The following is a 14,469-nucleotide window of genomic DNA, read 5'->3' on the forward strand; positions in this document are numbered from 1 at the left end:
CTTGAAATACAGGGCATGTTGTTAATGACGAGTGAATCTGGATGTAACTCAAATTGGAAAAAAACTGAAATGTCAGCTCTCCAGAATCCGTATTGAATCAGGTTTTATTCATTTTTTAAAATTCCAAATAAATAGAGAATCAACATTTCCTGAAAGTACAAAAGTAAGTGATTTCCAGTGAATCTGCTACCCTTTTGTCTATTTAATAGGTCATTTTTTACACAGGATGGTTCGTATGTGGCCTGAGGAAGTGGGAGATACAGGTACAGTTGCAATTTTAAAAGTCATTTGTACACATACATGAATAGGAAAGGTTAGAGGCCAGATGCAGGCAATGAGGACTTATTTAGTTTAGGAAGAGGGTCAGCATGGATGAGTTGGACCAAAGGGTTGTTTCTGTGCTGTATGATTCTGACTGGTATCAGTCTGTGGATTGTGCAGTGCAAATTTAGTCATAGCTGATGTATTTAACATTTTGAGGTCATTAAAGCTGAAAGATTGTATATCACAAGCTACTGGAAGGCATTTAATAAAGTCAACATAAAAGATTGAGGAAAATTTAAAGTTTACTGATTCGGATTCAACCATGAACATGAATTGAAAGCTGTTTTGAATATAGCAAGTGTGGTTTGAGGTAAAGAGAATCTATTCTGATTGGCAGATTGTGATAGTTGGTTGTTCGCAGGGTCCAGTAGTGAGCCTTCAGTCTTAAACTTTATTTGAAAGTTGAATGAAGGCATGTATAGTAATGTTAATCAAGTTTGCAATTGACAATTCAATGGATAGCCTATTTGATTTAATCCCATGTGATATCACGAAATAGCTGAAGGCGCTGGATGCTGCACAGGCTATGGAATTGACAATAATACTGAAAGTTTTGCTGTGCAACCAGTATAGACCCTAACCAAGCTATTCCAGTACACCGACAATGTTGACATCTTTGCAGCAACGTGAAAAATTGCCCAATTGTATTTGTCCATAAAAGCGGGCATAAATCAATTGCATTTGAAAACAACAAATGCTCAAGATTACAGCTGGTCAGACAGCATCCATGGACAGAGAGCAAGCTAGTGTTTCGAGTCTAGGTGACTCTTCTTCAGAGCTGAAGTGGTGTGGATGGGACAGAATTTATGCTACTGTTTGGGGGTGGGTTTCCTTGGTGTGGGGTGCTGGTGGAGAAAGGCATTGATAGTTCAGATTAAGTGATCAGAATGTGAGAATGGCAGAACAGTGTTGTGTCTGGGACGGAGGGAGGGGAGAGAGGACATGACAACAGAATGTAACAAGTAAAGCTTCACAATTTGAAGGTGTTGAACTCAATATTAAGTCCAGAAGGCTGTAAAATGCCTAGTCTGAAGATGCGATATTGTTCCTCCACTTTGCGCTGTGATTCAATGGAACACTGCAGCATGCTGAGGACAGATGTGGGCACGTGAGCAGGACACTGTGTTAAAATGATCGGCTACAGGAAGGTCGTGGTCATGCTTGCGCACTGACCAGAGGTGTTCCGCAAAGTGGCCATCCAGTCTGCATGTGGATTTTCCAATGTAGAGTAGGCCACATTTGGTGCAGCGAATACAGTAGACAAAATTGGAGGAGGTACAGGTGAAATGCTGCTTCACCTGGAAAGACCGTTTAGGCCCTTGGATGGTGAGGAGGTGAATGGACAGGTGTTGCACCATCTGCGGTTACGTGGGAAGGTGCTGGGTGGAGGAGGGGTGGTGTTGGTGGTTGTGAATAGACTAGGGCAACGATCCCTGAGAAATGCAGATGGAGCGTGGGTGGGGGGTGCTGGTGGTTGGTGGTGGCGAGTGGGAATGAGGGGAAGATGTGTTTGGTGGTGGCGTTCTGCTGGAGTTTTCTGAAATGGTGGAGAATAATCTTTTGAATGTGGAGGCTGGTGGGATGAAAAGGAAGGACAAGGGGAACCCAATCACACTGTCGAGAATGATGGGAAGGGGCAAGAGTGGAAGCATGGGTGATAGGTCTGATGCGGTCCCTCTATGATCAATCATCGCATATTGATAGAGGGGATTGTCAACAGTTCTATCAAGTGCCGCTACTCAGCCAGTTTGTGTTTGTCCAAGACCACCTCATTACAACTTCGAACCAAACACAGACCAAAGAGCTGAATAGAGTTGAAGTGAGAAACAAAAGCAGAAATTGCTGGAGAAACTCAGCAGATCTGGCAGCATCCATGGGAAGAAAGCAGTGTTAACGTTTCGAGTCCAGTGACTCTGGACTGCTGAGTAGAGCTGAACAGAGTTGAGGTGAAAGTGATGTTCCTTGACGTTGAGGCAACGTTAGTTGACTGGCATTAAGGAGCACTTTGGCATAAATGAATACAGTGGGGTGGGAACTCCTCAAAGATTGGTTCATACATCGATAAATGGAGATGCTTTTGGTTGTTGCAGCAATCATCTCACTTCTGGGGCATCACTGCAGGGGTTCCTCAGGGTTTATCAATGATCTTCCCTCCATCAAAAGTCAGAAGTAGGAATGTGCATTTTTCAGTAAACAACATTCAACATCAGTTGTAAATTTTCAGGTACAGAAGCAGACTTTGTCCATGTGCAGCAAGATTTGAACTACATTTGGCTTGGGCTGATAAATGGCAAGTGACGTTTATACCACACAAGTGTTAGGCAATGAACATCTCCATCAAGAGAGAATACAAGCATCTCCATTTCAAATGTAGTTGCATAACTATTACTGAATCACTCACTAACTATATCCTGGGTTAGTTACCATGAACCAACCATTTAAATACTATGGCTAAGTTAGGAGATTAGAGGCTGGGAAGTTTGCAGCAAGTAGCTCTCCTTTTGACTTCTTACAGTCAAGTACAAGGCACAAGTCAGCAGTTCAGTTCCCTGGATGAGTGCAGCTCCAATGATACTCCAGCTTTATACCATCTACAAAGCAACCTATTTGACATATCATCTTCAACATTCACTTCCTCCACCACTGTTGCGCATTGCAGCAGTGTGAAACTGTCTTCAAGATGCACTTCAGAGGGATCCTTCAAAAGTGCCTTCCAAAGCTATGACCTCAACCATCAGAAATATAAGTGCAACAGATGCATGAGAACACCTGTACTTTCGAGTTTCCCTTCAAGCCATGCACTATACTGACTTGTGACTGTCTTGCTACTTTTTCCACTGTTGCTGGGCTGAACTTCTAGTGTTGGAGGACCCTTCCTTGCCCACAGCATTGTTGATGCATCTATACCACATGGATTGCAGCAGTTCAAGAAGGCAGCTCACCACCACTATCTTTTATATAGAATCCCTACGGTGTGGAAACAGGCCATTCAGCCCAACAAATCCACACTGCCCCTCCGAAGAGCGTCCCATCCAGACACATTCCCCTACCCCTGCATTTTCTATATCTAACCCACCTAACCTAAATATCCTCGGACGCTATGGGCAATTTAGCATGGCTAATCCACTCATCCTGCACATCTTTGGACTCTGAGAGGAAACCAGAGCACCAGGAGGAAACCCACACTGACACTGGGAGAAAATGCAAACTCCATACAGACAGTTGCCCAAGGGTGGAATCGAGCCCAGGTCCCTGGCTCTGTGAGGCAGCAGTGCTAATCACTGAGCCACTGTGCTGCCCATAAAATCCATCTGCTTGAGGGTGATTGAGAATTATGGATGGGAAATAAATTCTGGACTCGATCGTGATGCCCATATCCTGCACAAGAACTGGAATAAAGAATCTATTGCCCTTCTGGCTAACCTCTCCCTTTGTCTTAACTCTATACTCGGACACATCTGAAGTTTGCACTAAGTCTCATTTACTTATCTCCTTTTTGATGCCCAGTCTGGAAACAATTTGATTTTAAACCTCATCCCTATATAGCTGAGTACCTCACTAACTCTTAATGTCCTCCAGCACTACGACCCTTGATCTCTGTAGTCCAATTCTGGCTTTCGGAACCAACCCAGTTTTCATTGTGAAACGATACAGAACTGTACCGTCAGATGCCGAGGCTTTAAACTCTAGCGTTCTCTACCCAAGTACCCTCTGCTTCTGCCCCATCAGGATATGCTTTAAAACTTGACTCTGAACAAATTTCTAGTCACCTTTTCTTACAGTCATTTTGTGATTTGGTGTACATTACTGTATGATAATATTTCTTTGAAGTGACTTAATGTTTTAATATATTACAGATCATTTAAATGCAACTTTTTAATGCCAGTTATCTTGTTTCTGAAAATAGAAACTGAATAGCTATGGTAAACAAAAGGTGTGAATTGCTCTAATGGCACTAGTATGTTTGGATGGGCACAGTTACCTCAGCAATTTGGATTTATGGCTCTTCATACATTCTGCTTATAGCACATTAAGTACTTTTGGAAAATGACAGCCTATAGTCATTTTCTTTTGCGTAACGAGTGATGAATTGAGAACTGGCTGCTACAGGTTTATAAGAGCTGCACGGGCTAATTATAACTATCCCATCTCTCCTGAGCACTCCGCTTCTTCCACCGATTCATTATACCTTTGCAGCAAATGAAGTGTAAGGCCTTTTGTTAGCATAACTGAGATCAGAAAAAGTTCTGATCTTAGAAATGATTCTGACGGTTCGTATCCAATTATCATTCAAAGTTTCAAAACTAACAACTTGATTTGATTTGGTAAAATGTTAAATTATATATTTTCTCTTGTAGATGACTATGGATGAGAAGTATGTAAATAGCATCTGGGATTTACTAAAGAATGCCATCCAAGAGATTCAGCGCAAAAATAATAGTGGGCTCAGCTTTGAGGAACTCTACAGAAATGCATATACAATGGTGTTACATAAGCATGGTGAGAAACTGTATACTGGACTGAGAGAAGTTGTAACTGAACATCTGATCAATAAGGTATGTGCCCTTTTTTAAAAAGTATTTTTTTAAAAATAGTATTTGTGTGGGGTGTTTTGGAAGTTGAATTTAACTTCATCTTGACTTCAGTTAAATTCATAAACCCCACTGTGTGAATTTGAATAAAGAATGATAGTAAATAGATTATTTAAACAAATAAATAAAATTGCTTCACCAGCGAAGAATGCCGGGTGGGAGAATAAGTGCTTAAAATAATTTCCGTTTAATGGTAAATAATGCTGGGTAAAAGTGGATGTTTTTGATCCAGTGTCTGTCTACACTTGGTAAATTTAAGTAGTGCAGTCTTGGGGTTAGTTATCAATAGTTTAACTTATGGATGCTCATCAGAAAACTACCCATAAAAGCTAACTGCATGTTTCTTTTTCAGGTACGGGAAGATGTATTAAACTCGTTAAATAATAACTTTCTACAGACCTTAAATCAAGCATGGAATGACCACCAGACTGCAATGGTGATGATAAGAGACATCCTTATGTATATGGTGGGTAGGCTTGATAGATGTTACTTAAACTAACAAAATTGTGCATTCTTCCACTGTATTTAATTCACTTTTACAGTTTTTAGCGTTGTTAGGAACGCTTCCCAAAAATAATCAATCAGCAAAAGAAGGATCTAATGGAATTATTTTGCCACTAGAACTTATAATTTGATACTATGTTTAAAATTACAAAACTTACTTGGTTGATCTGAGGCCTAATTAGCCTGGATGTAATATATAATGGTCTATTTTGTTGAATAACCTGTTTAGCATTGCCATCACATTCATATGTCTTCTCCCATTTACACGTGCAATGGACAATGATAAGCCGCATCTTCAGGTCTCGGGGAGAGAGGGCAGAATTTATGTGACCCTTTGATCTTTTGCTTATAAATTCTGTGTCTGATGCTACCTCTCGCTGAGACCTGAAGAAGGAGTGAGACTCCAAAAGCTTGTGTCTTCAAATAAACCTGCTGGACCATAACCTTGTGTCGTATGATTTCTGACCTCCATTTAGAATGTACTTTTTCACACTAAGGTTACAGTAAATCTTGAAAAACCCCACCAAAATGATGTGCATTATGTGAATTCAGATTTTCAAAATTTAGAATGGCGAATTTTTGTTGAGCGGTGGTATCAAGGGGACGCGCAGCAAATACGGCTTGGGGTGAAAGTTTGTGTAGGAGGAAATGGAGTTAAGGTATCAGTCATCAAAAAGAATTTTGGAACGAAACAACTCACTAACCTCATCCCGCCTCCTTGACCTGTCCCCTCCCTAACTCTCCACCTACATTCGCCTTTACTGGCTTCAACCCCGCCTCTTTGACCTGTCTGTCTCCTCTCCACCTATCTTCTCCTTTATCCATCTTCTATCCGCCTCCCCCTCTCTCCCTATTTATTTCAGAATCCCCTTCCCCTCCCCCATTTCTGAAGAAGGGTCTCGACCTGAAACGTCAGCTTTCCTGCTCCTCTGATGCTGCTTGGTCTGCTGTGTTCATTCAGCTGTACACCTTGTTATCTCTGTAACTTCTATCTCCTGCTTCCGACCTTCTTTGTTCTCCTTTATCCCCCTCCCTCATCCCCCTCCCTCCACCCTTGCTGTTCCACTTGCTCAGTCTCCCACTCCGCATCTCTGCCGCTCCTCACTCCACCGTTCCGCCCTCTCCCTCCCTCCCACATCCCCCCCCTCCACCTGCGCACACACCTTCCCCCTCGCCCTCTTCTTCCTCCACCCCCACATTGCTCGTGCACCCCCGTCTCTCCCTTTGTCCTTGAGTTGTTTTGTAGCAGGAAAATGACGCATTTAGATTTGTAGTAAAATTTGGAGATGGACTTCCATCTTAAGAGTGAGAAGAGTTGTGTTTCAGTTATTTTCCGTGCAGTAAGTAACTTCAGAAAAGTTGGATCTAGCTGTGAGAATAGATTCTGACCATTCATGTATTTTATAACCAAGTTGCTGGAAAAGCTCAGCCGGTCTGGCAGCATCTGTGAAGGAAAAAACAGTTAACGTTTCCGGTCCAGTGGACCAAACCCGAACCTGAAACATTAACTGTTTTTTCCTTCACAGATGCTGCTAGACCTGCTGAGGATCTGCAGTTCTTTCGTTTTTTTAATCATGTATTTTATAATACCAGCTTTGTGCTTTACACCCGTGCCTTACCTTGATGGTACGCCTTTCATTTTACATTGGATAAGTTTATGTTGACTCTTCACTGCTGTAGCGCTTAGTTCCACAAGCTATGCTATCATTTGTTAGGAACTGAACAGAAAAATTTGCTTGGGGCATTTATTCTACATAAGGAAGTGTGACCAATTCTGAGACAGTAATTCTGGTAGAAATTCTGAGGTATTTACTTTGTTAAACTAAAGTAAAATGTACTAAATTACTTTATCAATCTTAATGATTTTACTGGTTGAATCTGTTTCACCCAAACTACTGTCATTTTCCTTTTTATTCTCATTGCAGGATCGTGTGTACGTACAACAGAATAACGTAGAGAATGTTTACAACTTGGGGTTGATCATTTTCAGAGATCAGGTAGTACGCTATGGTTGCATTCGAGACCACTTACGCCAGACTCTTCTAGATATGATTGCAAGGGAGAGGAAAGGAGAGGTAGTAGACAGGTAAATTGAGGCAATCATTCATTGGTCGGTTCTAATGTTCTGAGTAGCTTGTTATATCACTATATACATATAAAATTTATAGAAGGAAATAAATTAATAAGGTTTCCTTTTAATAAAATTTGTTTAACATGTTAAACTTACTAAAGTAAAATGTTTTAACATTTTTGTAAATTTGTATTATGCTTCTAAGGTATATGGTCAAATTAGTTTGTTAATTACAGAGCTGTTCTGAACTGTCATGAGCCCCATGGACTTTAAACTCCAGAGCATTTAGGGATGGACAGTAAATCTTGGCATAATCAGTGGCGGCTACAACCCCAGAATGAGTAATTTTTAAAAAATGAATTCATAGAATCAACTTAAAGGAGGTGCACACCAAGAAATCAAGTTTTAAAACTTACTGTAATAAACCGAGTGCAAAATTGATCAAATAATTCCTAGCATGCAATAAAAACTCTAAATTGCAGAAATGTTGAGACTTAATCCTGTGATTTGTCTGGTACATTGATACCACTTTCATATGCATTAGAATACTCATTGCACAGGATTACAGCCTTTCAAGGAAACTGTCCACAGCCACTTCAAGTTTACAATGGATTGTCATCACTCTGTATCAGTGAGTTGTAATGTTGAGTGACCTTTGAAAGGGGTGTCCTCGGCTTTTGTGGAATTTCTAAACCTGCTGTTGGCTGTAAGATTCACTTTGGTGACTTTTGCCCGAGCGAATGTGGAAGGAATTTTTCCAGTCTTTATAGTGTCTCATTGACAAAAATCTTTTCCAATAGCCTGCAAAGAACTTGCAGTCACCTTATTTCTCTCCCAGAACCCCTCTTATTCTGTTCCAAAAACTTGGAGACAGACTAACTGTGGACGGACGGTTAAACAGCTCTTGCTTTTGCTTTTGTTTTCCAGTGTGAACATTTTATACCTTTCTCCCAGTAAGTTCCTAGTAGGCCCCTGACCCCATGATAACCAAACCATAGACTTGTTGTCAAGCAGAACACTATACATGTGACCCTCTTCATTTGTCCATTTTGTCTTAATTTGAAGAAGGTTCTAACCTTGTAAAGAAACCTAAGTAATATTTCAAAATTAAATTAGCACTAATAGGTTTTGAAATATTGACAGTTTTGTAGATATAATCTTCCAGTGCCATTTCTTGACAGTTGTACTAATTATTCATTTGGATATGTCCGAGAAGATGTCTCCTAAGAAGTTTAGTGAAAAATCTTTCAAATAACAGTTGACTGACAAATCAGTAGTTCATGAGAAAGATTTCATTACCCCAGGTCTTTTCGTTTCCTCTTCAAAAGAGACCATTAAAATTAGTTTCATAACCCATTTCAATTTGTTAAAAGCCTGGACAGTTTGTATGTTAGTTTTTGTTTTGCCCTGTGCCGCATTGTAAGTGCTGTGTTGTATTTTCAGTTTACGGAAAATAGAATAGAAAATACAGCAGAAACGTTTTTCCAAATGAATTTTAAATGTAGCACACACAAGTGTGCTAGATCAAAAAAGTTCATAATGGTCTTCAAGATGGAAATATCCAGATTTTTGTTGATATTAGAGCTTGAGAGCTGTTAGAAATGCAGCAAGAAATACCATTGTAGTAGACAAGATGCTCCGAACATCTTATCATCCCACCTGAAACTTTTTGTGGATCATTCATAAATTTGCAATTGAATGATGATGTAATCACTTGCAATTTACTTGTCTGGTACACATGTTTTAGAATTAACAGTGGTCTAATATCAGCATTTAAATCTTTTTTTGTTATGTAACCCGTCTTTAGCTGTGTAAATCCACACAATCCCTTGAACTGTCTGTTGCTCTGAGGACTTGCACGTATTTCCCTTCTTGCCGCACAATTGGCAACCGTCCCTACACGTGCTTAGGCAATGTGTGCTGCAAATCACTCCCTGAAGTCTATTATCTCAACACCTGGTTGTTGTCAGACAAATCTGCATTCTTCTGGCCATATAAATTTGCTGCAAAACCTCAGGAAAAAAATAGTAAAAGGATAATAAAACAGAACAAAAATATCTTTACACACGAGATCGAGCTAGGTGCTTTCATATGTTCATTAGTTAAACTGGAGCAACTGCAATTTATCACCATTTCCTACAGTTTTTGAATAGTTTGGCTATCAGTACTGAGAATCTGCTGCCAAAATATTTGTTGACAAAAGCTACATATTTAACGCCAGTTGAAAATATGTTTTTAACAAGCACTGCATTGTTTAGATTTTGCAATGCATATTTAACAGCAAAGCTTCGAAAGCTTATGCCTCTTTTTATTCACTGGGATATAGATGTTGCTGGTTAGGTCAGCATTTATTGCCAATCTCTGATTGTTGAGGACAATGTGGTGATAAGCTGCTGCCTTGAACTGCTGTGGAGGAGGTAAGAGGAGGCCAGCTTAGATTTTGTTAAAAATGCTAGAATTCTGACACTTCCAAACAATACTTCCAATTAAATCAGTTTTAAAGCTCCTTTCCTAATGATGAAATGCTCTTGCAGTCCTAATCAAAACTAATCAGGAGGCCAGTTGTTGAGCACAAAGTTGTGCAGTTGCACAAGCACATTTCAGTTGAGTCTTAAATTGATAGCGTCATGAAGTATATCAATTACATAAATTGTTAATCTGTAAATGCCTAGTGGCATGGTATTATTTGAAAACAAACTTTCAGAGTCTTGCTCCTTCTTCAGCTGATAGAGACAGAGGTGGCATCAGACACATATTTTATAAGTAAAAGATCAAAGGGTCATAGAACTGATGCAATTGTATTGAACAAACCTAAGATGTCTGTTAAATCTTTAATCAGTTAGGAGGGAAATGCAGGTTTCGATTGATCTAATATGTAAACCTCGGAATTCCTTTCAAGTCACTGCCCCAAGATAACGAAAAGTTTTCAGTATACCAGAGGTATCATCTCAGGTCAGAACAATGCATTTTAAGTGTGAGGCCGAATTTAGAATCTGTCCTTGTTTTAACTCAGAGTCAGACTGGCTTTATTTCCAAAGTAGGAATTTATAAGATGCCAAATTGTCTACAAATTTGTGTTCTTTTTTGAACAAAATAGAATGTGTCTGCAAATACAAATTCACCCCATAAGTGTGTGTGTGTGTGAGTGAGTGAGAGAGGGAGAGAGAGAGGATCTTCCCTACACCTCCACCTCTCACCTTCAAACAATCACCAAACCTTAAACAGACCATTGTTCACAGCAAACTACCCAGCATTCAGGACAGCATCGACCACACACCATACAACCCTGTCATAGCACCCTCTGCAAGACGTGTCAGATCATTGACATGGATGCTACCATCACACGTGGGAGCACCATCCAGCACGTGCACGGCACATACTCCTGTGACTCGGCCAATGTTGTCTATCTCATATGCTGCAGGCAAGAATGCACTCTGGGATGTTGGGTTCATATCATACTACAGGGACCCCACCACACTATATACTCTCTCTCATACACACTCACATGTGCGCACTCACTCTCTCGCTGTCTTCCTCTCCCCTCAGGTGCGCTCTCACTCACCACCACCTCCCCCCGCCCCGCCCCCACGTGCGCACACACAATATATACACACACACACACATGCACGATATATACATACACGCACGATGTATATACATACGCGCACACGCACGATATATACACACGCGCGTGCGCACACACACATGTGCCGGGTGAATTTGTAATTGCAGATGTATTCTGTTTTGTTCAGAAAGCACACAATTTGTAGACAGTCTGTGGCATTTTATAAATTCCTACTTTGGAAATAAAACAAGTCTGACTCCATTGTAAAACATGGACAGATTCTAAACAAGGCCTTACGCCTAAAATGCATTGTCTGACTTGAGATGATACCTCTGGTATACTAATAAAACCTCTAGTTATCTTGGGGCGGTGACATGAAAGAAATTCTGGAATTTACATATTATGCAATCAAAACCTGTATTTCCTTCCTAACTGATTAAAGATTTAACAGACATCTTAGGTTTGTTCAATACAATTACATCATTTCTATGACCCTTTGGTCTTTTACTTATAAAATATGTGTCTGATGCTACCTTTTGTCTCTATCATCTGAAGAAGGAGCAAGACTCCAAAAGTTTGTTTTCAAATAAACCTGTTGGACTATAACCCAGTGTTATGTGATTGTATTTACCTTTGTCCACCCCAGTCTAACACTGGCACCTCTTTATCATGGTGGTACTTGTGTGATTATTGCTCCACTTGGTGCAGTCTGGCTTTTGAGAAAATAAATAAGACAAATCCCAAAACTGGTGTGGTTCTCTTAGAAGAGAAAAATAGAATAGAATTCCCACAGTGTGGAAATGTGTTTGTCTGAATTTGCTTCATCATTGCACAATATTTTCAGTCTTTAGTCTCCGGAGTTTCCTAATGTGACACCCATACTTTATAGCCATTAATGGTAGAGATTTACTTGTACAATATTAATTTGAGTAAAGCAGTACTTCTTGCCATCTTGTGGAGCAGAAAGCTGTTTGAAGGACCAGCTATTTTACTGTTGATCGAATTGAATTTTCCACTGAAAAGGCTGTAGATTCCATTATACCTGGTGAGCCTTGATGAATACAATCTTGTTCTTGGAATGCGTTTTTACACTTAGTATTCTGCTGGACAGTTTTAAATTTTAATAATATTACATTGTATGTTCTGACCTCAGTATAGGTTTTCCTTTTTTTTTCTGATACATTCCAAAATAATACTGGTACGTAAACTGTACTCATTTTTTTTGTTTGACTAGGGGTGCAATTCGGAATGCCTGTCAGATGCTAATGATTCTCGGTTTAGAAGGTCGCTCAGTGTATGAGGAAGATTTTGAGGCTCCGTTTTTAGAAATGTCTGCCGAATTCTTCCAGGTATCTGTAACTGTAGTTCATTTAAAGGCTAAATGTTTTTAATTGTGATTTATTTTCAATAGTTTTTAGCAAATTAAAAGCGTTAGGAACATTTATGTCATGTAAGTCCATTTCTGATATAAAAATGGTTAAATATTTCTTTTTACGTAGATGGAAAGTCAGAAGTTCTTAGCAGAGAATAGTGCATCTGTGTACATTAAGAAAGTGGAGGCACGGATTAACGAAGAAATTGAACGAGTCATGCACTGTCTTGATAAATCCACAGAAGAACCAATTGTGAAGGTGGTGGAAAGGGAACTAATTTCTAAACACATGAAGACTATTGTAGAAATGGAAAACTCTGGCTTAGTCCATATGTTAAAAAATGGAAAAACAGAAGGTGAATTCAAAGGAACTTTTTTTCCCTCAAGTGGCATCTACTGTTCAGTTGTGTGCATCTCATTTTTGAGGATATATATGGTCGGAATTCAAATTTAAATGTGTTTAAATGAATTTGTGCTGAGTTTATAATTGCTACTATCTGAACCATTTATTAAGATATAGTAAACATCTTTAAAGTTATTCCAGTTCAGGGATAAATCATTTGATGTTTTGTTTTGGCTTTAAGTGAACTCAGTTGCTATGTTTTATTACCTTCAAGTGTAATAGCGTACAGTTTCTATTTGAGGGTACAAGTGAAAATTTGTCTGTTAAGTAAAATTGTATATCTGTGAATACTTCCTTGGAGAAAGTACCACGTATAATTTTTTTTGAGTTTGCTGTGTGTTGTAAAGCATCCCAATACTTTGCGAATGTTGTGGAGCTGTGTCTTTTAGCAATGGTATTGGAAAATGTAATCTCCTGGTGAATCTTCATACAGAAAGTGTCCAGAAAAATGTAAATGTTCTTGTACAATATATTAACGTTGCAACTCCTAGCAGCTCCAGGAAATTCTGTGCTCCTGGGATGGATTTATTTCCTTTATTATTTCAGCTACTTAGAGCTGCTTTCTGAAATCCATTTGCATGTCTACATCTCCTCAATCTTCCCATTCCCCCATTTCTATTTCTTGTGTTTCAGTTTTGTCTGTTTGGCATTTTACATTACATACCTAAACCAAGACACACAATTTATATTTAATACGCACATGCACAGTCGCAATATTCTTGTCTGTTTTGCTGTGCTTTCTCTATTTGCCCATTTCAGACTTAGCCAGATACTAATAACTTGAAATCACTTAGCAGTTTAGCTTAAAATTGATCCATAAGTGGGATTGTTTATTTCAAGAAAGTAAGACTAAGGTTGCCGTGGCCTTGCTTAACTGGTCAGACCATGGAAAATCTGAGTGATTTAATAGTTTGAGATAACCCAAGTACTTGACTAACTCATCAGTATTACAGTGAACTGAAAATTGCTGATCTGATTGGCACTGCTTGAGGTTGCAAAATGGTCATTTGGGAATGTGTTCAAAGCTTATAACAGACTCTTTGGATTTAGGTGATCATATATAATTTTCTAATAAGTTCATGGTTTCATATCTTTTAAACCTTCAGGTATTACTATCTTTCCATCACCATTTACCTGTTATACAATAGAATTTTCTCTTTACAAATATATCAAGTAAATTGCTATCACACCCCAGTGCAGCAGGCAAAACCACTTAGAATAGTGTGGTCCAATTTGTATTTTAAAAACTGCTTTAGTTAGGACAAGAAGGTAAGGTACCTTTTTAAAGAATGTGGCAAAAATAGCTCGAAGTCCTAATTATAGTGCTGAATCTGGTGTATTTTGAGTACACAATTATTGTTTGTTCCCATGGTCTCAAATATTCCTGTTTTTATTTAAACATATTTATTATTGTAAGAGAGGATTTTCCCCAAAACTTTCAAGCATCAATTTTTTTAAACTTAAATTATACAAATGATCTGAGTAATTGAAAGGGCATTAAAATTTATAGGTATGAAAAATAAAGTATAGCTTTGTTTATAACATACATTATTCGCCTCCTTTGTGTAGAAACCACAAAATATCCTTTTGTCAAGTACGGAGACAATGGAACAATCCCAAGAATAGTAAGAAACAGAG

General features: G+C 39.0%; 1 protein-coding gene across 1 annotated transcript in view; it reads left to right on the forward strand.

Moving 5' to 3' along the window:
- The window catches only part of LOC109918076 (cullin-3), a 66,549-nt gene that overhangs the window by 26,470 nt on the left and 25,610 nt on the right, over positions 1 to 14,469 (forward strand). Inside the window, exons 2-6 of the mRNA XM_020517975.2 lie at positions 4,683 to 4,880; positions 5,269 to 5,382; positions 7,346 to 7,506; positions 12,291 to 12,405; positions 12,556 to 12,784. Of these exons, the coding sequence (XP_020373564.1) occupies positions 4,683 to 4,880; positions 5,269 to 5,382; positions 7,346 to 7,506; positions 12,291 to 12,405; positions 12,556 to 12,784 (817 nt within the window). The remainder of the gene's footprint in view (positions 1 to 4,682; positions 4,881 to 5,268; positions 5,383 to 7,345; positions 7,507 to 12,290; positions 12,406 to 12,555; positions 12,785 to 14,469) is intronic.

The sequence above is a fragment of the Rhincodon typus genome, chromosome 13 (genome assembly GCF_021869965.1).
Source record: "Rhincodon typus isolate 14 chromosome 13, sRhiTyp1.1, whole genome shotgun sequence".
NCBI classification, from domain to species: Eukaryota; Metazoa; Chordata; class Chondrichthyes; order Orectolobiformes; family Rhincodontidae; genus Rhincodon; species Rhincodon typus.